The 27,955-nt window shown below is 44.6% G+C and overlaps 1 protein-coding gene across 3 annotated transcripts in view; it reads left to right on the forward strand.

Moving 5' to 3' along the window:
• The window catches only part of ANO9 (anoctamin 9), an 80,838-nt gene that overhangs the window by 46,878 nt on the left and 6,005 nt on the right, over positions 1-27,955 (forward strand). For all 3 annotated transcript variants that reach the window (XM_072118116.1, XM_072118117.1, XM_072118119.1), the window contains 8 exons: positions 1,952-2,034; positions 19,899-20,003; positions 20,107-20,271; positions 23,700-23,736; positions 25,281-25,392; positions 26,190-26,247; positions 27,407-27,504; positions 27,714-27,868. In XM_072118116.1, the coding sequence (XP_071974217.1) occupies positions 1,952-2,034; positions 19,899-20,003; positions 20,107-20,271; positions 23,700-23,736; positions 25,281-25,392; positions 26,190-26,247; positions 27,407-27,504; positions 27,714-27,868 (813 nt within the window). The remainder of the gene's footprint in view (positions 1-1,951; positions 2,035-19,898; positions 20,004-20,106; positions 20,272-23,699; positions 23,737-25,280; positions 25,393-26,189; positions 26,248-27,406; positions 27,505-27,713; positions 27,869-27,955) is intronic.

Consider the following 27,955-nt stretch of genomic DNA (forward strand, 5'->3'; position numbering starts at 1 on the left):
TATACAAATTTGGTATCCCTGTGATCACACCAACCCAAAGAATAAAGTAGACATGTTATTAGGGACACACCATCAAAATCGTAATTTCACCTTGCATCTGGGGCTGGCGCGGGGCCAGTCTGGGATTGGTGATGCCAGTCTAAAAATAATATACCATGTACTCCCCTTTACGACGCTACCCCGCAGCTTCGCTACTTGAAGCAGTCCAGCTGGCAGTGACAGTTCTGTTCGTGCCAGCTGTGCACATACTATTTACAGACTTTGTACGTAGGGGGAAGTATTATAGTAGTTATATTCTTGTACATAGGGGCAGTATTATAGTAGTTATATTCCTGTACATAGGGGGCAGTATTATAGTAGTTATATTCTTGTACATAGGGGCAGTATTATAGTAGTTATATTCCTGTACATAGGGGGTAGTATTATAGTAGTTATATTCTTGTACATAGGGGGCAGTATTATAGTAGTTATATTATTGTACATAGGGAGCCGTATTATAGTAGTTATATTCTTGTACATAGGGGGCAGTATTATAGTATTTACATTCTTGTACTTATGGGGCAGTATTATAGTAGTTTTGGGGCACCATTATAGTAGTTATATCCTTGTACATAGGGGAAGTATTATAGTAGTTATATTCGTGTACATAGGGGGCGGTATTATAGTAGTTATATTCTTGTACATAGGGGACAGTATTATAGTAGTTATATTCGTGTACATAGGGGGCGGTATTATAGTAGTTATATTCTTGTACATAGGGGACAGTATTATAGTAGTTATATTCTTGTACATAGGAGGCAGTATTATAGTAGTTATATTCTTGTACATAGAGGGCAGTATTATATTAGTTATATTCTTGTACATAGGGGGCAGTATTATAGTAGTTACATTCTTCTTTATCGGAGAAGGTATTGTAGTAGTTTATTTTGTGTATATATAAGGCAGTATTAAGTTGAGTTCTTAAAAAAGAAGCGTTATTCCTGTATAAGGGAGGCAGTATGAGTCTCTTTCTCTGCGCTGTACATGGTGATTTAGATCATCTATCAACAGTTTGTGTGGAGTTTAGTACCTCCAACCACATTACATGGTCAAGCCTACTTGTTTTGACCCCACCCACCGAATGGGGCCGCTTTTACAGTTTTTTTCCAGGGCGACCTTAAATTTTCAGTCCGCCTCTGATCTATCCCAAATGCGGTAAAAGATTTATTTATAATTGGTGCCCGAATAAAGAAATACAGAAGAAAATATCAAAACTCCCATATAACCTGTCATTACTGTCAATAAACAGTAAATTAAACAGCTTGTCTCAAAAAAAATACAAGCCCATGCATGCTTATTTGGGATCTCTGTAACTGTAACAACCCAGTTTGAGACCCAGCTGTACCCAGAATCTTAAAATTTAAAACCCAAATAAACATGTGTCAGAAGTATTTTTTTTTTTTACCACCAACATGGTTAATACATTTTGGTTAATAAGCACCTTGAAAAGTGCAAATTATCCTTCCTACAAAACATAAGAAATGATAGAGCCATATAGAGAGACATAGGGAGAGGAAATTCATGGATATGACCTGATATAATACAGGCAGTCCCTGGGTTATGTACAAGATAGGTTCTGTAGGTTTGTTCTTAAGTTGAATTTGTATGCAAGTTGGAACTGTATAGTTTATAAATGTAACCCCAGCCAAAAAATTTTTCGGTCTCTGTTACAATTGGCTTTTAAAAATCTTGGATTATCATAAGAACCAGGATTAACAATAAATCTTAATTGTAGACAACTTTGATAACTGTTGTAAAGGTTTATTGTATTTAGCCTGAGGCTAAAGAACAGTAATTAGCAACATCCAGAGGTGTGTTTGTAACTAGCAGTCTTAAGTAGGGGACCGCCTGTATATGATTTGTATGATACATATCCTCTTGAAGATGTTTTATACCTGTGTATGTTTTTCAGCTACTGTATTCTTGGAGCTCTGGAAGAGGCAAAGAGCAAGATATGTCTCAGCCTGGAACATGTACAACTGGGATGAGGATGAGGTACTAGTTGTATTTCATTTTCTTTGTTTTGGCAATTCCCTTTAGCATGTCCTACTAGCATGTTTTTGTATATTGGAGTGTCAGGATCACAGGCTTAGGTTCAGGAAGGGAGCCTGCCGGGTCACACTAGACCGTCCTCTAACAGCTCTCTATCCACGAAACCTAAGCCTTTTTAGCTGCGACCACTTGTCATAGATGGCTGAGGAGACACCTGGAATTAGACAATACCCATATAAAATATAACACTAACTCACTAGTTAAGCAATTAATTTGAGTAACGTTTTTTCTGAGGTCATGGAAGTATTATTAAAGTGAAGTTTAACCCCTTAATGACCGCCCTATCGGGATTCTACGTCGGTCATTAAGGGTACTTCTTCTGACGCGGCGCCGTAGAAAGGCGTTTTCGGGACATCGGGTCAGTATAGTGCCGGTGTCGGGCTGTGATATCACAGCCCAGACCCGGCACTAACACCCGGGATCGGAAAAACTCCGATCCCGGGTGTTTAACCCCTTACACGCCGCGGTCAAGCATGACCGCGGCGTGCAAGTCTGTCCCCCGTGGATCGGACCCCCCCGGTGTGCTTACCGGGGGATCCGATCCCTCCTGCCGCTGCCCCGGGTCCCGGCGAGTGACCCGAGGCTGTCGGCTCCTCTTCTCGCCAGCATGCTCAGTTACTTACACTATACACTGCAATACAAGTGTATTGCAGTGTAAAGGCTTGAATAAGCGATCGGATGATCGCTTATTCAAGCCAAGAAGTAGAAAATGTAAAAAAGTAAAAAAAAAAAAAAAATTCAATCTTTTTATAATATAATTAAATAAATAAATAAAATAAAAGTCCCATAATCTCCCCAGTAACACATAAAATGCAAATACAGTAAATAAAACACAAAAACATACATATTTGGTATCACCGCGTCCGTATTAATCTGTACAACAAATCTAAATCAATATTGAACCCGCTCGGTGAACGATGAAAAAAAAAACTACGAAAAACTTCCCGTAATATACAATTTTTCATCAAACACCATCACAAAAAATGCTCTAAAAAGTGATAAAAAAAAGCTACGTTCCCTAATATTATACGACTGAAAAGAACAACTCTTTTCGCAAAAAATAAGCCCTCAACCAGATCTGACAACATAAAAATACAGAAGTTATGGCAATAAAAATTGTCAATAGTAAAAACAATGCGATTTTCTCCAATATTGGTTTTGCTCAGGAAAATTGAGCAAAGATAAGAAAAACTATATAAATGAGGTATCACCGCAATCGTAGTGAACCAGAGAATAAAGATAAAATATTATTTTTACATTACGGTGAGCGGGGGGAAAAAAATGCTAACAATCCAAAATAAAAATTTATGATTTTGTTTGTGTCCCCCTTGAAATAGTTAATAAAATCTCATGAATAAGCTATAGACCCCCCTAAATGAATTATCTATACATTGTATCTCATTCTGTAAAAAATAAGCCCTCATATGTTTGCATTACCAAAAAAAAATAAAAATGTATAGGTCGTACAATGTGACAATACAAATCTGCAGTGAATGGCGCCTCCATTCATTCTATACTTGGCCGTGCGCCTGTACAGAAGTTTACCACCACATATGTGGTATCAGTACACTCGGGAGGAATTGGGCATCAAACGTTGCAGTGCGTTTCATCATTTAATTTATTCTGAAACTGTCAGTTTGGCCTAAATGAATGTATTTTCCAAAAAAGTTCCATAGTTTCTAAAAGTTGACCGCCTCCACACCCACCCACACGCACGGGCATCCAAGCAGCCCGCTAGTACTCGCGCCATCCCCGCCCTCCGCAACTCCCCCCGCCGGAAAAAGCACCTGGCTGAACACCGCTCCCCTCCCCCGGCCGAATACGCAACTCCCGCCGCCCCCGCCCGAAAAAGCACTCACCCTCAGCCACTCCACCCACCCGAACACGGTCCCCCCGCCCCCTCCGAACATGCGAACCAACCCCCCCCCCCTCCGCGGCCGTACAAGCAACAGTCCGGCCCGCGCACCCCTAGCCCCCCCCCCCCCCCCCGCGCCGGTACAAGCAAAAGTCCGGAACGCGCCCCCCCCCCCCCCCCCCCCCCCCCGCGCGCCCGTACAAGCAACAGTCCGGCCCGCGGCAGCCCCCCCCCCCCCCGCGCCCGTACAAGCAACAGTCCGGCCCGCGCCCAATCCCCCCCCCCCCTGGAACACCCGTCTGACGCTACGAACAGTCACCTGCAAATGTAAGTATATAAATATGTATTTGTGTGTAAAAATTTATTTGTGTGTAAAAATGTATTTGTGTGTAAAAATGTATTTGTGTGTAAAAATGTAGGTGTATATATGTGTATATACAGTGTATATGTGTGTGTATATGTGTATGTACAGTGTATATACAGTGTATATGTGTATGTACAGTGTATGTACTCTGTATATGTGCATCTACTGTGTATATACTCTGTATATGTGCATCTACTGTGTATATACTCTGTATATGTGCATCTACTGCGTATATACTCTGTACATGTGCATCTACTGCGTATATACTCTGTATATGTGCATCTACTGCGTATATACTCTGTATATGTGCATCTACTGCGTATATACTCTGTATATGTGCATCTACTGCGTATATACTCTGTATATGTGCATCTACTGTGTATATACTCTGTATATGTGCATCTACTGTGTATATACTCTGTATATGTGCATCTATTGTGTATATACTGTATATATGTGAATCTACTGTGTATATACTCTGTATATGTGCATCTACTGTGTATATACTGTGTATATGTGCATCTACTGTGTATATACTCTGTATATGTGCATCTACTGTGTATATACTCTGTATATGTGCATCTACTGTGTATATACTCTGTATATGTGCATCTACTGTGTATATACTCTGTATATGTGCATCTACTGTGTATATACTCTGTATATGTGCATCTACTGTGTATATACTCTGTATATGTGCATCTACTGTGTATATACTCTGTATATGTGCATCTATTGTGTATATACTGTATATATGTGAATCTACTGTGTATATACTCTGTATATGTGCATCTACTGTGTATATACTCTGTATATGTGCATCTACTGTGTATATACTCTGTATATGTGCATCTACTGTGTATATACTGTGTATATGTGCATCTACTGTGTATATACTCTGTATATGTGCATCTACTGTGTATATACTCTGTATATGTGCATCTACTGTGTATATACTCTGTATATGTGCATCTATTGTGTATATACTGTATATATGTGAATCTACTGTGTATATACTCTGTATATGTGCATCTACTGTGTATATACTGTGTATATGTGAATCTACTGTGTATATACTGTGTATATGTGAATCTACTGTGTATATACTCTGTATATGTGCATCTACTGTGTATATACTCTGTATATGTGCATCTACTGTGTATATACTCTGTATATGTGCATCTACTGTGTATATACTCTGTATATGTGCATCTACTGTGTATATACTGTGTATATGTGCATCTACTGTGTATATACTGTGTATATGTGAATCTACTGTGTATATACTGTGTATGGGTACATTCACACGCGGTATGCCCGCCATGCGGGTATACCGCCGTGTGCTGGATAGGAGGAGGAGGTGATCCCTTCTCCCTCCATAGAAAACAGCGGCGCACGGCCGCACACTCGTAAGAAGATAAAGCATGCTCTATCTTTTTGCGGTGTACAGCGCGGATCAGCACCCTACCGCTGCCGGCCCGCCATTGCCCTCTATGGGGACATATATGCGGCCGCAAATTTGCGGCCGTATGTACGTCCCCCCAGACGGCTGTGTAAATGAGCCCTAAATATGTATATACTGTGTATAAATGTGTATATATGCATCTACTGTGTATATGCTGTGTATATATGTGTATATATGCATCTGTTGTGTGTATATATATATATATATATATATATATATATATATATATATATGCTGTGGATATGTGTATATATGAATCTACTGTGTATATATGTATATGCTGTGGATATGTGTATATATGAATCTACTGTGTATATATGTATATGCTGTGGATATGTGTATATATGAATCTACTGTGTATATATGTATATGCTGTATTTATACACGCATAAATTTATATCAGCATATACACTTTAAAATATATGTATATATATGATGTGTGTTTTTGTATATGCTGTGTATATGGTATGTATGTATATGCTCTATACAGTGAATGTGTGTGTGTGTGGCTGTGCGGGCTGAGGTGTATGTTACATGGGACTGCATATCTGGTAGGGGTGAAGGTAGATATAAAGATGTGTTACTGGGGGCGAGGCGGCTGTATGTAGCTGTGTTACTGGGGGCGAGGCGGCTGTATGTAGCTGTGTTACTGGGGGCGAGGCGGCTGTATGTAGCTGTGTTACTGGGGGCGAGGCGGCTGTATGTAGCTGTGTTACTGGGGGCGAGGCGGCTGTATGTAGCTGTGTTACTGGGGGCGAGGCGGCTGTATGTAGCTGTGTTACTGGGGGCGAGGCGGCTGTATGTAGCTGTGTTACTGGGGGCGAGGCGGCTGTATGTAGCTGTGTTACTGGGGGCGAGGCGGCTGTATGTAGCTGTGTTACTGGGGGCGAGGCGGCTGTATGTAGCTGTGTTACTGGGTGCGAGGCGGCTGTATGTAGCGGTGTTACTGGGGATGAGGTGGCTGTATGTAGCTGTGTTACTGGGGCGAGGCGGCTGTATGTAGCTGTGTTACTGGGGGCGAGGCGGCTGTATGTAGCTGTGTTACTGGGGATGAGGCGGCTGTATGTAGCTGTGTTACTGGGGGCGAGGCGGCTGTATGTAGCTGTGTTACTGGGGACGAGGCGGCTCTATGTAGCTGTGTTACTGGGGGCGAGGCGGCTGTATGTAGCTGTGTTACTGGGGATGAAGCGGCTGTATGTAGCTGTGTTACTGGGGGCGAGGCGGCTGTATGTAGCTGTGTTACTGGGGATGAGGCGGCTGTATGTAGCTGTGTTACTGGGGGCGAGGCGGTTGTATGTAGCTGTGTTACTGGGGATGAGGCGGCTGTATGTAGCTGTGTTACTGGGGGTGAGGCGGCTGTATGTAGCTGTGTTACTGGGGGCGAGGTGGCTGTATGTGGCTGTGTTACTGGGGATGAGGCGGCTGTATGTAGCTGTGTTACTGGGGGCGAGGCGGCTGTATTTAGCTGTGTTACTGGGGGCGAGGTGGCTGTATGTAGCTGTGTTACTGGGGATGAAGCGGCTGTATGTAGCTGTGTTACAGGGGGCGAGGCGGCTGTATGTAGCTGTGTTACTGGGGATGAGGTGGCTGTATGTAGCTGTGTTACTGGGTGCGAGGCGGCTGTATGTAGCTGTGTTACTGGGGATGAGGTGGCTGTATGTAGCTGTGTTACTGGGTGCGAGGCGGCTGTATGTAGCTGTGTTACTGGGGGCCAGGCGGCTGTATGTAGCTGTGTTACTGGGGGCCAGGCGGCTGTATGTAGCTGTGTTACTGTGGGTGAGGCGGCTGTATGTAGCTGTGTTACTGGGGATGAGGTGGCTGTATGTAGCTGTGTTACTGGGTGCGAGGCGGCTGTATGTAGCTGTGTTACTGGGGATGAGGTGGCTGTATGTAGCTGTGTTACTGGGTGCGAGGCGGCTGTATGTAGCTGTGTTACAGCTGGGATAGTGGAAAGTGAGCAGGAGGACGTGTATGCATGCTACACTCAATGAGGGCCTCCACCAGATTTTGCGCCCAGGGGCCCCCACCAACCTTAATCCGGCCCTGGATAAGGGGTTAATATTAAAAAGGACAGTGCTTACAAACAAAAGGGTGCTGACTAGAGATGAGCGAGCACTAAAATGCTCGGGTACTCGTTATTCGAGACGAACTTTTCCCGATGCTCGAGCGCTCGTCTCGAATAACGAGCCCCATTGAAGTCAATGGGAGACTCGAGCATTTTTCAAGGGGACCAAGGCTCTGCACAGGGAAGCTTGGCCAAACACCTGGGAACCTCAGAAAAGGATGGAAACACCACGGAAATGGACAGGAAACAGCAGGGGCAGCATGCATGGATGCCTCTGAGGCTGCTTAATCGCACCATTATGCCAAAATTATGGGCAACAGCATGGCCATGACAGAGTGACAGAATGAAGCTAGATAGCATCTAAAACATCCAATAATTGACCCTGACACTATAGGGGACGGCATGCAGAGGCAGCGGCAGCAGGCTAGAGAGTGTCATGGCGACATACCCTAAATGGACTCAGGCTTCAAACCAATGGGTGGCAGAGAGGATCCAAAGGAGGTGAGCAAGAAGCGCTCAAATAATATCGGTACATGATAAAAGTTTGTGGATTACACAGCAGGGTGGCGACAAAGTTAACATGGAAGCCATGAAAACAACCCAAAATTCTGCCTGACACAGCTCGTTTGATAAGGGGACCATGTATGGAGGCAGTGAACTAGTAGTAGATTAAAGGTGCTATGTTAGTTGGATCTTGGCATGGAGCTGGCGCTCCGCTGCCAGGCGAGCTTTCGCCAATCCAAGCCCATGTCTCTAGGCTACTCCCCAAACAGCACTTCTAAGAACCTTTTGTATAAGATCAAGTGTAGTAGCGTTCTTATAAGTTTAGGATATGGCGGGTGAGGGGAATGTAAACAGATGCGCAAGAAGCGCTGAAATAATATCGGTAAATGATAAAAGTTTGCCAGTATTTTTTGTGGATTACACAGCAGGATGGCGACAAAGTTAACAAGTTTGTTGTGGAAGCCATGAAAACAACCCAAAATTCTGCCTGACACAGCTCGTTTGATAAGGGGACCATGTATGCTTACAGTTCATGCCAGTCGCTGCACTGGCTGCCAGTCTCCATTCGAATAGTTTAAAATAATAACCCTCATCCATAAAGCTCTGTATAATGCTGCACCCCCCTACCTCTCCTCTCTTATCTCAGTCTATCGCCCAACCCGTGCTCTTAGATCCGCCAGTGATCTTAGATTAACCTCTACCCTAGTGCGGACCTCCCACTCGCGTCTCCAAGACTTCTCTAGAGCTGCACCAATTCTATGGAATGCTCTGCCCTGGACTATCAGACTAATACCTAACCTCCAAAGTTTCAAACGTGCTCTTAAAACCCATTTCTTTAGGCAAGCCTATAACACTCATTAACTGCATGAAGTTTTAACTCTTCTACTAACCCGTCCTGTGTCGTCCTCCCATCTGTTATCCAGCAACCAACAGGCACCAGACTTCTCTACAGTCCCATTCACCCTGGACCTGGTATATAAGATGACGGCTGAGTGGTTCAAGCGACAGCAATTCCATTTATTATATTTTGTTCTATTCCCTAAGAAGAATGGCTTGACCATTAAATATTCTTTTACCTCGTGTTACCCCATCATCTTCATAAACCGTAAGCTCTGGCGAGCAGGGACCTCACTCCTGTTGTTCCATACAAATGTTGTGCTCTGTTACATTACATTTGTATTTGTTTCCTATGATTTGTAAAGCGCTACGGAATATGATGGCGCTATATAAATAAAGATTATTATTATTATTATGGAGGCAGTGAACTAGTAGTAGATTAAAGGTGCTGCAGTTAAAACTATGTTAGTTGGATCTTGGGATGGAGCTGGCGCTCCGCAGCCAGGCGAGCTTTCGCCAATCCAAGCCCCTGTCTCTAGGCTACTCCCCAAACAGCACTTCTAAGAACCTTTTGTATAAGATCAAGTGTAGTAGCGTTCTTATAAGTTTGGGATATGGCGGGTGAGGGGAATGTAAACAGATGCGCAAGAAGCGCTGAAATAATATTGGTAAATGATAAAAGTTTATTAGTATATTTTGTGGATAACACAGCTGGGTGGCGACAAAGTTAACAACTTTGATGTGGAATCCATGAAAACAACCCAAATTTCTGCCTGACACACCTCGTTTGATAAAGGGACGATGTATGGAGGCAGCTATATGGACGACTTTTGGAGGTAGCAATGGAGACAACGTGTGGAGGCTGCTATGGAGACAATTTAATTTGGATAGTGCCTGTATGTGGCAGTCCCAAAAAATTTTCAAACCAGAGGAGCAGGTAGGTGGCCCTCCAGAAAAATTGAATAGATTGAGTGCCTGTATGTGGCAGTCCCAAAAAGTTTTCAAACCAGAGGAGCAGGTAGGTGGCCCTCCAGAAAAATAGAATAGATTGAGTGCCTGTATGTGGCAGTCCCAAAAAGTTTTCAAACCAGAGGACCAGGTAGGTGGCCCTCCAGAAAAATTGAATAGATTGAGTGCCTGTATGTGGCAGTCCCAAAAAGTTTTCAAACCAGAGGAGCAGGTAGGTGGCCCTCCAGAAAAATTGAATAGATTGAGTGCCTGTATGTGGCAGTCCCAAAAAGTTTTCAAACCAGAGGAGCAGGTAGGTGGCCCTCCAGAAAAATAGAATAGATTGAGTGCCTGTATGTGGCAGTCCCAAAAAGTTTTCAAACCAGAGGAGCAGGTAGGTGGCCCTCCAGAAAAATGGAATCGATTGAGTGCCTGTATGTGGCAGTCCCAAAAAGTTTTCAAACCAGAGGAGCAGGTAGGTGGCCCTCCAGAAAAATAGAATAGATTGAGTGCCTGTATGTGGCACTCCCAAAAATTGTTTAAAACAGAGGAACGGGTCGGTGGCCCTCCAGAAAAATTGAATAGATTGAGTGCCTGTATGTGGCACTCCCAAAAATTGTTTAAAACAGAGGACCGGGTCGGTGGCCCTCCAGAAAAATTAAATGCATAAAGTACTATAGCAAGAGCCAGTGGGCCCTGTCAAAAAATAGCCAGTTTCCTCTGCTTTACTGTACAAAGAGGAGGAGAAGGAGGAAAATGAGGAGGAGGAGGAGTGGATCAATTATTCAGGTTGAGCTTCCTTCACCTGGTGGAGATTGGAAATTATGAGAAATCCAGGCTTTATTCATCTTAATAAGCGTCAGCCTGTCAGCGCTGTCAGTCGACAGGCGTGTACGCTTATCGGTGATGATGCCACCAGCTGCACTGAAAACCCGCTCGGACAAGACGCTAGCGGCAGGGCAGGCAAGAACCTCCAAGGCGTACAGCGCCAGTTCGTGCCACATGTCCAGCTTTGAAACCCAGTAGTTGTAGGGAGCTGTGTGATCATTTAGGACGATGGTATGGTCAGCTACGTACTCCCTCACCATCTTTCTGTAAAGATCAGCCCTACTCTGCCGAGACTGGGGACAGGTGACAGTGTCTTGCTGGGGTGACATAAAGCTGGCAAAAGCCTTGTAAAGCGTACCCTTGCCAGTGCTGGACAAGCTGCCTGCTCGCCTACTCTCCCTCGCTACTTGTCCCGCAGAACTACGCACTCTGCCGCTAGCGCTGTCAGAAGGGAAATACTGTTTCAGCTTGTGCACCAGGGCCTGCTGGTATTAATGCATTCTCACACTCCTTTCCTCTGCAGGGATGAGAGTGGAAAGATTTTGCTTGTACCGTGGGTCCAGGAGAGTGAACACCCAGTAATCAGTGCTGGAATAAATTCTTTGAACGCGAGGGTAACGGGATAGGCAGCCTAGCATGAAATCTGCCATATGCGCCAGAGTACCAACGCGTAAGAATTCACTCCCCTCACTGGCCTGACTGTCCATTTCCTCCTCCTCCAACTCCTCCAACTCCTCTTCTTCTGCCCATACACGCTGAACAGTAAAGGACTCAACAATGGTCCCCTCTTGTGTCTCGCCAACATTCTCCTACTCTTCCTCCTCATCCTCCTCCACCTCCACCTCCTCCGATATGCGCTGAGAAACAGACCTAAGGGTGCTTTGGCTATCAACAAGGGAATCTTCTTCCCCCGTCTCTTGTGACGAGCGCAAAGCTTCCGACTTCATGCTGATCAGAGAGTTTTTCAACAGGCCAAGCAGCGGGATGGTGAGGCTGATGATGGCGGCATCGCCACTGACCATCTGTGTTGACTCCTCAAAGTTACTCAGCACCTGACAGATATCAGACATCCACGTCCACTCCTCATTGTAGACTTGAGGAAGCTGACTGACCTGACTACCAGTTCTGGTGGAAGTTGACATCTGGCAGTCTACAATGGCTCGGCGCTGCTGGTAAACTCTGGATAACATGGTCAGTGTTGAATTCCACCTCGTGGGCACGTCGCACAACAGTCGGTGAGCGGGCAGTTGGAGGCGGCGCTGCGCTGCCCTGAGAGTGGCAGCATCTGTGCTGGACTTCCTGAAATGCGCACAGATGCGGCGCACCTTCGTGAGCAAATCTGACAGATTGGGGTATGTCTTGAGGAAACGCTGAACTATCAGATTTAACACATGGGCCAGGCATGGCACATGTGTCAGTCTGCCGAGTTGCAGAGCCGCCACCAGGTTACGGCCGTTGTCACACACAACCATGCCTGGCTTCAGGTTCAGCGGTGCCAGCCACAGATCAGTCTGCGCCGTGATGCCCTGTAATAGCTCTTGGGCGGTGTGCCTTTTATCGCCTAGGCTCAGCAGTTTGAGCACCGCCTGCTGTCGCTTAGCGACGGCACTGCTGCTGTGCCTAGAGCTACCGACTGATGGCGCCGTGCCCACGGATGGTAGTTCGGAGGAGGAGGTGGAGGAGGGGTGGGAGGAGGAGGAGGCATAGTAGGCCTGAAACACCTGGACCGAGGTAGGCCCCGCAATCCTCGGCGTCGGCAGTATATGACCAGCCCCAGGGTCAGACTCGGTCCCAGCCTCCACCAAGTTAACCCAATGTGCCGTCAGCGATATATAGTGGCCCTGCCCGGCAGCACTCGTCCACGTGTCCGTGGTCAGGTGGACCTTGTCAGAAACGGCGTTGGTCAGGGCACGGGTGATGTTGTCTGACACGTGCTGGTGCAGGGCTGGGACGGCACACCGGGAAAAGTAGTGGCGGCTGGGGACCGAATACCGAGGGGCGGCCGCCGCCATGAGGTTGCGAAAGGCCTCGGTCTCTACTAGCCTATAGGGCAGCATCTCCAGGCTAAGCAATCTGGAGATGTGGACATTAAGGGCTTGGGCGTGCGGGTGGGTTGCACTATATTTGCGTTTCCGCTCCAGCGTCTGGGGTATGGAGAGCTGAACGCTGGTGGATGCTGTGGAGGATCGTGGAGGCGACGATGGGGTTTTTGTGGCAGGGTCCTGGGCAGGGGGCTGACTATCAGCTGACACAGGGGAAGGAGCAGTGGTGTGCACGGCCGGAGGTGAACGGGCTTGTTGCCACTGAGTGGGGTGTTTAGCATTCATATGCCTGCGCATACTGGTGGTAGTTAAGCTAGTAGTGGTGGAACCCCTGCTGATCCTGGTTTGGCAAATGTTGCACACCACAGTCCGTCGGTCATCCGGTGTTTCCTTAAAGAACTTCCAGACTTCTGAAAATCTAGCCCTCGCCGCAAGAGCCCTCGCCACGGGAGCTTCACTAGTTGACACATTTGGCGCTGATGCACCAGCTCTGGCCCTGCCTCTCCGTCTGGCCCCACCACTGCCTCTTCCAACCTGTTCTGGTCGAGGACTCTCCTCCGTCTCAGAAGCACTGTGTTCACCCGGCCTATCAACCCAGCTTGGGTCTGTCACCTCATCATCCTCCGATCCCTCAGTCTGCTCCCCCCTCGGACTTCCTGCCCTGACAACAACTTCCCCACTGTCTGACAACCGTGTCTCCTCATCGTCGGACACCTCTTTACACACTTCCACTACGTCAAGAAGGTCATCATCACCCACATACTGTGACTGGTGGAAAACCTGGGCATCGGAAAATTGCTCAGCAGCAACCGGACAAGTGGTTTGTGACTGTGGGAAGGGTCCAGAAAACAGTTCCTCAGAGTATGCCGGTTCAAATGCCAAATTTTCCTGGGAGGGGGCAGACTGGGGGGGAGGAGGCTGAGGTGCAGGAGCTGGAGGAGTGGCGATTTCGGTGACATGGGTGGACTGCGTGGAAGACTGACTGGTGGACAAATTGCTCGAAGCATTGTCGGCAATCCACGACATCACCTGTTCGCACTGTTCTGGCCTCAACAGTGCTCTACCACGAGTCCCAGTAACTTCAGACATGAACCTAGGGAGTGTAGCTCTGCGGCGTTCCCCTGCTCCCTCATAAACAGGTAGTGTCTCACCCCGGCCAGGACCACGGCCTCTGACCCCTGCAGTAGTTGGACGCCCACGTCCCCGCCCTCGTCCTCTACCCCTAGCCCTCGGGTTAAACATTTTTAAAATGAGAGTTATAACTTTAATTTTTTTTAAACTTTTTTTTGTGTTTTTTTTTTTTTTTTTGTGTTTTTGAGTTTTTAAAACCAAACGATGCTATCCTATTGCTATGGCTATTTTCTAGCCAAGTAAGAAAGCACACTACTATGCCAGATGAGATGACGCAGAGTTATGAAACAAAATAAACGTAAAATAAAAAAGGAAAAATGGCAGACTGTGCCTAATTGAAATCCAACCCCTACTAAATTTTCCCACTTCGGTCTTTGCAATGGATATGTGCGTCACTAAGCGCAAAACACACCGGTCGCAAGTCTCACTACAAATTGCTCACAATTGGCTAGTAGATGCACTGCAGCAAGTACAGCCACCAGCAGATCAACCAGAAATCAAATATATATAACGCTACTGTAGGCGTAAGTAAGCCGTTTAGATTCTCCTATGGCTATTTTCTAGCCAAGTATGAAAGCACACTACTATGCCAGATGAGATGACGCAGAGTTATGAAACAAAATAAACGTAAAATAAAAAAGGAAAAATGGCAGACTGTGCCTAATTGAAATCCAACCCCTACTAAATTTTCCCACTTCGGTCTTTGCAATGGATATGTGCGTCACTAAGCGCAAAACACAGCGGTCGCAAGTCTCACTACAAATTGCTCACAATTTGCTAGTAGATGCACTGCAGCAAGTACAGCCACCAGCAGATCAACCAGAAATCAAATATATATAACGCTACTGTAGGCGTAAGTAAGCTGTTTGGATTCTCCTATGGCTATTTTCTAGCCAAGTATGAAAGCACACTACTATGCCAGATGAGATGACACTGAGTTATTAAAAAAATAAACGTAAAATAAAAAGTAAATGGCAGACTGTGCCTAATTGAAATCAAACCCCTAATAAATTTTCCCACTTTGGTGTTTGAGGTGGATATGTGTGTCACTAAGAGCTAAACACAACGGTAGCAAGTCCCCCTGCAAATTCCTCACAATATGGTACTAGCTGCAAATAAAAAAAAAAAAGTAGAACGTTATTGTAGCCCTAAGAAGGGCTGTTGGGTTCTTGGAGAATCACTCCTGCCTAACACTATTTTAATAGAACAGCCTAACGCTTTCCCTGACCAGCAGCAGCTCTCTCCCTAGCGGCATCCAGACACAGAATGATCCGAGCAGCGCGGGCAGCGGCTAGTCTATCCCAGGGTCACCTGATCTGGCCAGCCAACCACTGCTATCGACGTGTAAGGGTACCACGTCATGCTGGGTGGAGTGCAGAGTCTCCTGGCTTGTGATTGGCTCTGTTTCTGGCCGCCAAAAAGCAAAACGGTGGGAGCTGCCATTTTCTCGAGCGGGCGAAGTATTCGTCCGAGCAACGAGCAGTTTCGAGTACGCTAATGCTCGACCGAGCATCAAGCTCGGACGAGCATGTTCGCTCATCTCTAGTGCTGACATAATGGATGATTGTGTCCGTTTACAGTACAAATACTTTACTTTTATTTTCAAGACATTGATTTATAGCTTCTATATCTGTATATCTATCTATCCATTCCTTCAAATGTATCTATCCTTCTGTCTTTATATCCCTCATAGATGTAATTTATAGATATCTCATTTTTACCTACCTATCGATCTCGCTTTTCTTTCTTCCTATCCATCTAGCTATTGATTTCTTATTCTATCTGCCTACTTATCTTTCTCTCTTTACCACACATTTATCTATTATCTATCCATAATCTATTTTTCTATTTATATATCTGCAACAACCCTACCGATTCATAGGATAGGTAGTTGTTGCAAATAGCGCCCTCTCCATGTTAGGAGCTGCCTGGGAAGACTTGCCATCTCTTTAGGAGATCTCCAAAAGTGGAGAACTTAGTTTATTGCAGGTGGAAACCACTGCCTGGTAAAGCAAGAGTTAACATGTGAAATGTTATTAACCCCTTAAGGACGGAGGGTTTTTCGGCTCATTTCTCGCTCTCCAACTTCAAAAATCCATAACTTTTTCATTTTTCCGTGTACAGACCTGTGTGAGGGCTTATTTTGTGCGTAACAAATTTTACTTTCCCGTAATGTTATTTATTTTAACATGCCGTGTACTGCGAAGCAGAAAAAAAATTCCAAATGTGGAAAAATTAAAAAAAAAACGCTCACGTTCTTGTGGGCTCAGTTTTTACGACTTTCACTCTTCGCTCCAAATAACACGCCTACTTTATTCTTTGGTTCGGTGCGATCGCGGTGATACCAAATTTATATAGGTTTTATTGTGTTTTAATACATTTTCAAAAATTAAACGAATGTGTATAAAAAAGAAAAAAAAAATTTTGCCATCTTCTGACGCTAATAACTTTTTCATACTTTGGCGCGAAGACACGGAGATGTGTGAGGTGTCATTTTTTGCGAAATGAGGCGACGTTTTCATTGCTACCATTTTGAGGTCTGTGCGACATTTTGATTATGTAAAAAGGTGTAAAAGTCGCATTTCGGACATTTGGGCGCCATTTCCCGCCTCGGAGGTCACCGCCGCCTGTAACCGTTTTTATATTTTGATAGATCGGGCATTTTGGGACGCGGCGATACCTAATATGTTTGTGATTTTTACTGTTTATTATGTTTTATATCCGTTCTAGGGAAAGGGGGGTGATTTGAACTTTTAATATTTTATTAAATTTTTTTTTTTTTTTAACTTTTTTTTTTCTTTTTTTTTTTCACTATCTTTTAGACCATCTAGGGTACATTAACCCTAGATAGTCAGATCGTTCCTACCATATACTGCAATACTTCTGTATTGCAATATATGGCATTTTTGCAGCACATTCATTACAATGAGCCACTGGCTCATTGTAACGAATCTGCAGCTGCCAGATAGCCTCGTGTCAAAAGAAGACACGAGGCTACCATGGCAACCGATCGCCGCCCCCCGATGACGTTCGGGGGCGTGGCGATCGAAAAAAAGATGGCATCGCCCGCACGCCGCCGTCTTTTAAATGCCGCCGGCGACTTTGCCGGCGGCAACGGGGGGGTTAATAGCCGCGATCGGTGCTAGCACCAACCGCGGTTATTAGCGGTGGGGGTTTTATGCATTATGCAAAAACCCCCACCTTTGTATGAAGAGGACTCAGCCCGTGAGCCCTCTTCATACATCCCTTATACCTCTGCGCCGTAGAGCTACGGCGCAGAGCGTTAAGGGGTTAAGCAATGATCAGGGAAGTATAAAAAAACCTGGTGGGTGGGAGCAGATGGGCAGTCGTGCAGGGTCAGTATTTGAGAAGCAAGTCCAGTGTGTAACTCTTGCAGAGCTGCCACCCAGAGACACTACCAGGAAGCAGAGGTGTCTCAGGCCTGCTGCCTGACACCTTGGGCAAGTCAGGAGACTAAGCCTCAGAGCAGGGTCTGCTGTCCGGACTCATATTCATCTACCAGCCCAGTCTGAAGCTATTACCAGGCTGTGTGCAACCCTTCCAATAAGAAACTGATTTACACATGTAGTGCCTGTATCAGGCTGCTTCTCCATCACGGACTCCCCATCCTCCATCATCCAGTAATTCCCATATATCCCTCAGGGGTTGCCCCAGGGAGAAACCTCTTTCATCAGTCTCTCCCTCCATATTTCTTGCACACTTCCTCCGGTACCAAGCACCGTGACCATAGTGTGCCCAAGGCTGCATAAGCCAGCCACTCCAGTATTCTGGGCCCCAGTTGTTCTAAAGTCACCGACGATTGGCTAGGCCCGGTGGGGGATTTATAATGGATCCGTTCGACTTCAGTTACTTACCATTTTACGGGGAAGCTAGAAAAGGAAATCTGAACGGCAGTGTGAACTGAGCCTTAATAAAATAAAGGGATAAAGACCGAACTCGGTACATTATGTGACAATATAAGTCTGGTGCCAAGGGAGGCAGAAATATGCCATCAAAGGGATCCCCAAAGAATGACAATCTTCTATAGTGACACTAAAGAAGGGTTTCCAGAATCCCCCCAATTGACCCCCCTGCCTGTAATGACATGAGGAAGGGTTAATGAGGTCATTTATCTTATCTCTGTGAGTTTTGGCTAGTTTTTGGGTGTCGTTTTTTTGGTCTCCTTCTTGCGTTATTTATCAATCTCACTCTTTCCTTGTGTTAAATAGGGGATTTTTTTCAGATCTCTTTTTGAGACATTTCTTACAAATGTCTCAAAAATGTCGCACAAATGTTGCAAGTCACTTCTTTCCATTTTCGAAGTTTTCCTTAAGTACGGTTTTGTCTGGAGTTCTTTTTGTCAAAAATGTTGCAAATTTTAGACAGTTTGAAATTATAAATGTCATTTGCAACACTTAGCACATCTGGAATAGGAGATGAATGTGTCTTACTGACAAAAAATAAATGTCCGGCGGACATTTCAAGATATGCCTCATTTTTTACCTCAAAATGTATGTATGACAGTATTTTTTCTTGTAGGCCACATAGGACCTTGGTCTTACATTCGTTTACTCCATCATGATGACCCACATTCCAACATACCAGACTTTATGATAGCAGTAGAAATTATTTAGGAATTACCGGTATTTAAATGCGCCTTTTTGCTGAGGCGTCATTAAGTTGCCTTTCCTACAGCAGCAGTAGATAGCCAGATGGCGTTTTCAGGGAGGAGTATGCAAGACAGGGGTATTTAGATGTGACCTCAGCTGTGGAGGACACTTGCCTTTTACTGACCTCTGTAATCAATTTGTGTAGGAACCCAAGCACTAATAGGAATCTGATTTCTGTGAGGTGCTTGTTTAGGACCCTAACCTAGCTGACCCTAACCTAGCTTTGGGACAAGTAGACGAATTTCAGGACCTACTTCTACTCATCGTTTTGATGTTTGTATCCTTTGATACCTTTATCACCACATGGAGTAATACCAGCTCTCCTCGAATGGCAACGATCAGTTCCTGAACCAGTCTTTCTGAAGGCCACTTGCAAAGTCGCAACCTTTTGTTGACACATTGGGGTCTTTTTAATTGTTTACATTAAAGGTTCAATTTCATCCTCAAACTGATTACTCCAGTGAAACAGGGATTTAAAATAGGGTTTGGCTGAACTCAAATTTTAATGGGTCCGCTCATCCTTAGTTATATGCTCCATCTTCACAAGCCCAGTTACATTTTTTAACCACTTATGCTCCCTGACGGATATATCCATCAGCGAGCTATGAATGGTGTAGGCTGAGCCCTCTTCATACAAAAGGTTTGCAGCATATTGCTAGCATCGATCGTGGGTGTAAACTCCTTGATGGAGCACGGTTGTCGCCATCTTTGTTGCCAATCCCCCTGATTTGATCTGTTTCCATGACAGCTTCGGGTCTTCGTCAGACTCAAGACTGTATGGTTTCATTAGATTTGTTACTTGCCAGTGGCTCATTGTAATGAAATCTATGTAAAAACACTGGATTCAGGCAGTCCCCAGGTTACATAAAAGATAGGTTCTGTAGGTTTGTTCTTAAGTTGAATTTGTATGTAAGTCGGAACTGTATTCTTTATCATTGTTTGGTCTCTGTGACAATTGGATTTAAAAAATGTTGGGTTGTCATAAGAACCAGGATTAACAAAAAAAATTTTTTATAGCTTTTTTTTTCCAGGGATTTTTTCTAGAGTTTACCTTTTGTATTTTCTGCTGTACTTATGTACATTTCTTGTTTTGCACAGGAGGAGCTCGCTTTAGAGATCATCATTGAAGATGAGTGCGACATCAAGAAGCATGAGCATTCTTATCTGCGCTCTACTGCAGTTCTTCTAGGAGTGGCTGCTACGGTATGGAAGTCCCATTGTTATATCTAATGTATATAATGCAGGTTACATTGTCTGGTGCCCTTGCCTCTTAACCCCTGTTTTCTTTCTCCTCTTCCTCCACCAGATCGCCATTCTGATTGGCATAGCACAAGCTCTAGTGGTATACCGAGTTTTGGCGACCGTGTTCTTTATGCGTTCATCCTGGCCTTTCCTAAGTGAACATGCCAACACAGCGGCTGTCATGTCTGGAGCTGTACTTCATTACCTCACCATTGTCATCATGACCAAGGTACCTTATTGAATAGAAAATGCCAATTTAACAATGTCCTGCATCACCTCTGTTAATTTTTTCAGATAGATGTTCCATAGTAAGGGTTTAGCAGGTTTAATAAATAATATGCTACTAGTGGTATAGAAAAATAGGGGGAGATGTATCATAAGTCTCTTAGAGCAGAACAAGAGCCCATGGCAACCAATCAGAGCTCAGCTTTCCCACAGCTGTTTATAAAATTAAAGCTGAGCTCTGATTGGTTTCAATGGGCAACTAGAACAGCTTTACCTCTGAAACTTGATGATAAATCTCCCCCATAACTAAAAAATCATAGGGGACATATGCAAATATAATATTACATTACAGAATACAAACCGGCATATGGAACAATAAAGTGTTCCTACTCTAATAGTAAATTGCCTGTATGCAGGGGTGTAACTAGGAGAGGCAGGGCCCCACAGCATATTTATGAATGGGGTCCTATTCCAGCTTAAAAATATACATATTACACTCATACACACATTTATATAGCTACATACATAATCATAAACTTCACCCATATACACTTTATACACTCACACACACAGCGTATACACAGAATAATATGTATATAATGGTCGCACATCCTCCATTCTCTAGTGCAGGGGTAGGGAACCTATGGCTCGGGAGCCAGATGTGGCTCCTTTGTTGGCTGCATCTGGCTCTCAGACAGTTCTTTAATAACTAGTGATGGCTGCTGTGTGTGTCTGTTAGACTGATCACTGGACACAGGCAGCAATGTTACCGCTGTCTACGTCCTTTGTACAACCCAGGTGCCATCGCCGCCATTGTCTTAGCCTGGGTCAAAGAGAAGAGCGTGGGAGTGATGAGGAGCTCGCGGTGGCTACTTATCTACTGGGAGTATATACTGTGGGCATGTGCTGTGGCTACCTATCTACTTGGGGGCATGTGCTGTGGCTACCTATCTACTTGGGGGCATGTGCTGTGGCTACCTATCTACTTGGGGGCATGTGTTGTGGCTACCTATATACTGGGGGTATGTGCTGGGGTTACCTATCTACAGGGAGGCATGTGCTGTTACTACCTATCTCATGGGAAGCATATGCTGTGGCTACCTATATACTGGGGGTGGCATGTGCTGTGGCTACCTATTTACTTGAGGGCATGTGCTGTGGCTTCCTATTTACTGGGAGTATGTGCTGTGGCTAGCTATCTACTGGGGGTATGTGCTGGGACTACCTATCTACTGGGAGGCATGTGGTGGGTGTCAGGATTTGGAGTAGTGAACCGCCTGGACCACCGCAGACAATGATGTAAGCAGAAACCTGGGACCGGACTCTAAGTGGCTTCCGGTCTTAACCAGAGCCTGCCGCAAAGCAGGATGGTCTTGCTACAGTGTAGTACAACCAGGTCATTCCACAGGCGAGACTTGTCCACGGTGCTTCCAAAGTCGAGGTACAAGATCACTGGTCAGTCTGATGGTCAGGAACAGGCAGACCATCAAGGTAGGTGTGGTGCGTGGTCGGGGACGGAGCAAGAAATCGGGGCTGGCAGCAAAGGAGCAGAATCAGGAACAGGTCCGGGGTCACAATGGGAGGTCAACACTTTGGAAGGAAACACTGTGGAAAGCTTCCTCATAGGCATGAAGCACTAGGATCTGACGGGGAATGCTGCTATGGCTGCTTCCCCTGTAATTACGGCCCTGTCTGTATGGCAATAGGTTTATCTGACTACCTATCAATGAGGGATAGAATATATAATATTATTTAAATCCAGCGATTCACATGTGACATTTACTTTTATTGTAGTTTTCCTCACTTTTTCCTGTCTATTTGGCCTAGACCACAATAACGATTTCGTCCAGTCATGATTTGTGCTTGCAGAGGTATCTTTTTATTGCATTGGATATTCTCTCTATCTTACCTTTTATAGGGCCACCCTCTGTGCCACCAACATAGTACTGCCACACACTATGCCCTAGAATACAATACTGCCACCCAGTCTGCTCTAGAAATATAATAGAAAATAATACCTGAACCTACTAATCTAACCAGAGCTCATTGATAAACTGTACTGTGTCCCCTGAAAATAAATAATTTATATATAGTGCTGCTAGGAGTAAGTAACATTTACAAAGTACCTCCTTTAAAGCTATTATTTGAGAAAGCCTGGGGTAAACTGTCTGCACAAACCTTAAAGGGGTTTTCCCACAAACACAAGTTAGGATCTATCCACAGAATAGGGCCTAACTTGCTGATCGGTGGGGGTCTCAGTGATGAGACCCCCACAGATCACGAAAACGAGGGGTCCAATGGGGTCTCAGGTACTTCCATCGGACCCCTCACCACCCCATTAGACTAATGGAGCAGACGGCCGCGCATGACCGTTCTGCTCCATTAATCTCTATGGAGCCAACATACATCGCCGGGTGCAGCGCTCAGCAATTTAAGGGCGACATCAGCTCCATTGAGATTAATGGAGCAGAACAGTCATGCACGTCCGTCTGCTCCATCAGACTCCTCGTTTTTGTGATCAGTGGGAGTCTCATCACTGAGACCCCCACCGATCAGCAAGTTAGGCCCTATCCTAACATAACTTGTGTTCGTGGTGAAACCCCTTTAGGAAATTTTAGGCAGTTGCAGGTTGTTGTACTGTAAAATGTCCAGCGCTACTCTTGTAGCCCTTAAATTCTTTGTTTTGTCTCATTTGCCTGCAAGTGATGTCATTGTCATCTATGCAATGTCCATCTTATCCTCCACATACTGATTTGTAAAATGTGTTTGTGGTTGAAACATTACACATTTTTAATGATGTATAGGAGAGGCGAACAGGGAAAGACCAAAAAGCGCTCATAGAGTAGTAGTTTGTACAGCAATGGACAAATTCAGATGGGGGAGGAAAGAGGCTCACCAGATAGTTGTTCCAGGCACAACACTAGTGGAAGGCTTGAGCTGAGTACCAATCAGGTGCTGTCTGTTGACGGGATCATCAGAGCGCAGTAGCCACACCGGTCTGGATCAGATGCATGGGATGATGGGGTGATTGTCACTATGGCGCACACTGCTAGTCAAAAGTGATTCGGAGAGTACTTCACAACAAATTGGTGTCTTGGTAACACAACACGTTTCAGAATCAGCGGCGATTCCTTTTTCAAGTGAGGAGAGACTAGAAGCTCAGGTCTTACAGTAAGTGTCTTCCCAGAGCTTCTTAAGACCTTAAGACCTGAGCTTCTAGTCTCTCCTCACTTGAAAAAGGAATTGCCGCTGATTCCGAAATGTGTTGTGTTACCGAGACACCAATAAACACTTTTGTTGTGAAGTACTCTCCGAATCACTTTTGACTACCAGTGTGCGCCATAGTGACAATCACCCCATCATCCCACATTTTTAATGATTTGTTGGTCCTGGACGTGACTCTACTTTACGGTTTTCCCTTTGTCTTTGCAGGTGAATCGTGTAATCGCCACTTATTTATGTAATCTGGGTGAGTTGCTTGAATTTTGTGCATCAAAGGCAGAAGCGTAGCGCTGCTCACCCCCGCACCTCTCCATAGAGGAACATGGCGCACGACATGTCCTATCTTTTCACGGGATACGGAACGGTACAGTGCCGCACCTGTGCTATACCGTACTGCTCCTGTAGGGCGCCGTGCGCCCATTGTCATCGGCCATATACATGTCCCCCATACGGCAGTGTGAATGCAGCCTAAGGCTACATTCACACTGCCGCATGGGGGACATGTATATGGCCGACGTATATACGTCCCCCATAGATGGCAATGGGCGCACGGCACCCTTCGGGTGCAGTACGGTATAGCACACGTGCGGCACTGTACCGCTCCGTACCCCGGAAAAGGATAGGACATGTCTTCTCTTTTTACGTATTATGGCGCCGTGCCATACATCCCTATAGTGAGGGGCAGGGGGTGAGTGGCGCTCACCTCCTCCTCTTCTCCCCGTGCGCCCGCCATGCTACGGTACGACGCGCAACGGCAGTGTGTATCTAGTCTAAGTGTTTCAGAGCTAAGGAAGAAACTACACTTCATAGCGTCAGTGTATGGAAACCAAGCTCAAATTCATATGACAGGTAGAGAACTTATGACACTGGAGAACCTAACTAGGAAGGCAGCTCTGGAATTGTTAACCGGTTCAGGACCGGGCCCTTTCCTGATTTTTCATTTCCATTTTTCACTCCCCACCTTCAAAAATCTATAACTTTTTTATTTTCACACGTAAAGAGCTGTGTGACGGCTTGTTTTCTGCATAACAAATTGCACTTCATAATATTCATTGAATATTCCCGTGTACTGGGAAGCGGGAAAAAAATTTCAAATGCAGTGAAAATGGTGAAAAAACACATTTGCGCCGTTTTCTTGTGGGCTTGGATTGTACGGCTTTCACTTCACGCCCCAAATGACAGGTCCACTTTATTCTTTGGGTCAATACGATTACGCAGATACCAAATTTGTATAGGTTTTATAATGTTTTCAAACATTTACAAAAATTAAAACCTCCTGTACAAATATTTTTTAAAAATTTTGCCGTCTTCTTGTGCTAATGACTTTTTCATACTTCGGTGTATGGAGCTGTGGGTGGTGTCATTTTTTGAGACTTAATATTACTAATATTGTTTTCAATGATATTATTTTTAGGACTTTACAAACTTTTGATCACTTTTTAATTTTTTTTAAAATGGCATTTTTTACTTTGGGCGCGATTTTCCGTTACAGGGTTAAACGCAGCAAGAAAACACCCGCGTTCGGTGCTGGTCCTCTCCATGCACCGGGACCCGACCGCTGCCGTGAATACACGGCGGGCGGTCGTGAACCTGTTAAAGCGACATCTTGAAACAGTTGAAAATGGCTAAATGTCTTCTTGATTGCTGGATCGGAATCTCCAGTAATCACCTTTAAGCAATTTTAGAAATTCAGGATAGTTTGTTGGTAGACCAAAACATGTTTCTTGGACATTGAGTAAATCTCAGAACTAATGACTTTGGTACCAACATTCCTTTCTTGTCTCCACCCAGAGAAACCTCGGAATTTTACTGAGCGGGAGAACAGCTTCACAAGTAAAGTGTTTACGTTTCAATTTGTCACCCACTTTTCGTCCCTCTTCTATGTGGCGTTCTTTCTGGGAAGGTAACTATTATTACTTTGATGTACAGGCAGTTCTTAAGTTGAATTTGTATGTAAGTCGTAACTGTGTAGTTTATAATTGTAACCCAAGCCAGAATTGTTTTTGGTCTCTGTGACAATTGGGTTGTCATAAGAGCCAGGATTAACATTAAAGCTTAACTGCAGACACCTTTTATAACTCCTACAGCTGATTATTGCACCCTAAGGCTAAAGTACAGTGAATTACCGACATCCAGAGGTCCGTTTGTAACTAGGAGTTGTCTGTAAGTCGGGTGTTCTTAAGTATGATGAAGAATATTATTGGAATGTAAGTGCCTTCTATTAGAAGTTTTACAGCAGGTAGATAAGATCACCATGTATAACATGAGAGTAAGATGGTTCTTTTGCACTTGAAACTACAATACTCAATTGTATATCGATTTTTCACAGTCCTGCTGCTACTAACAGCTCACATAAATGTTACACAGATCATTAGGGACAATGGTCAAACCCCCTTAAAGTCTTATTCACTCTCCCAGTATGGTGGTTGACCCAATGCAAGTAAATCCCACATGGAACTGCCCTAAAACCTTATTTTTTTTTTCCATGCTTGTTGGACACCTCCTAGACTCCAACAGATTACACTTGATCCCTGGGGGTCTCAGTGGCAGGATACTCGTGGTTGTATAAATTTAATGGACCTTAAAAACTGAAGTGATTGTCCAAAATGGGCAGCTCATTTAACACTGTGTAACAGCTGCATTTGCATATGTTTTGGAGAAAATAAGAAACATTAAACTAACTCTTTCTCTTATTATTAGAATAAACGGATACCCAGGAAACTATATACGAATCGCTGGAGAGTGGAGGCTGGAAGAAGTAAGTGTACTTGGTTTTAGGAGGGTTTTTTCTTTTTGGATTACAGATGTTTGATCTGCCCTTAGGACAGACCACTAATATCAGGTCAGAGTTGACTTTATAAGCAGTTTAAAGGGGTCACAGCCTCTTCAGTGTCTGCCTACCTGCACAGTATCTATAAGTGTAGGGTATTGCAGATTTGCATCTATTTTTATGTGAAGAACTCAGAGGAGAAGAAGGGCTACAAGTAGACCACAAAGGCTACCAGGGTCGGATTAAGGGAGGCGTGGACCCAGGGCCCCCACCACTTTACCCTTAAAGGGGCCCCCACCAATTGTTAGCAATTTGGGCAGTCACATGGCCGCCTGAATCGCCCACAGCACAGTCGGGTCTGGCTCTCCGACCTTTCTCTAAAAAAGAACTGGAATGTGCAGTACACTTTAATCTATGGCAGAGCGAGGGAACAATAAATTCCCTGCTCTGCCATAGGCAATCGCAGCGCACACAGGAGGTCGGCATCCTGCCGCTAGCGACAAAGTGACATCAGACACTGTGCCACTATGCTGACACCGTGAGGGAAGGAGAGATCGGTACGCATCCAGGGAACGGAGGAAAGTGAGTACAATTTTATTATTTTATCGTGGGCAGAATGCAGTTTATCGTTACTGCAGGAGGCTGTATATTTGAATTATAGGGGAGCCTGTATATATTAATAGGGGGCTATATATATTTATTATAGGGGGCTGTGTATATTTATTATTGGGGGAGCTGTATATATTTAATATCGGGGGCTGTATATATTTAATAAAGGGACCGTATATATATTAGAGGGGAGCTGTATATATTTTTATTATAGGGGGCTGTATGTATTTATTATTAGGGGAACTGTATATATTATAGGCTGACTACATATATTTATTAAAGGGGGCCCTATATATTGTAGGGAGCAGTTTATATTTATAGAAGAGGGCTGTTTATATTACATTACATGTGAGGCACCGTACCGCAGCCATGTCGCCATTGACGTCTATGGGGACGTATATGCGGCCGCATGTACTTCCCCACAGGCGGCCTTGTGAATGAACCCTAATATTGATGCCTCTCTTGATCCTGGAAAACTCCATTCATTTTATGAACAGGAAAATTTATGTGGTTTGTAATCTTCTCTCTCTCATTACAGTGTCACCCAAGTGGATGCATCACGGACCTGTTTATACAGATGTGTATCATCATGATCCTTAAACAGACGCTCAGTAACTGCATGGAATTTCTGTCCCCGTGAGTGTGAATGTCACAATGTTGAATCTTTGATTAAAAATAAATTAATGGTTGGTTCATCTGGGCCTCCTGCAATATACCTATCTTTCATGCCTACAATGGAATCTGCCAAAAAGTCCATTGTCTTATTAGACAACTTTTATGTTTTAAGCAATAAAAAGAATCTTAATTATTTTGCCTAGAATTTAACAATGACCTTCTCTCCATAGATTCCTTAAGTATAAGTATAGAACACTAAAGGATAGGCGGAGCAGGGTACACAGTGAGAAGGGCTCAGAGAGGCATACAACAGAAACATGGAGACAAAATTACCGACTGGTGGATGTCCATATCTTCAGTTTGTTTGATGAGTTTCTGGAAATGGGTGAGTATTGTGCATTCATTATCACATTATATAATGTCACCCCTTCTATTACACCTAGTGACATATAATAAATCTCTTGTGTCTATC

This window comes from Engystomops pustulosus, chromosome 7, assembly GCF_040894005.1.
Source record: "Engystomops pustulosus chromosome 7, aEngPut4.maternal, whole genome shotgun sequence".
Lineage (NCBI taxonomy): Eukaryota > Metazoa > Chordata > Amphibia > Anura > Leptodactylidae > Engystomops > Engystomops pustulosus.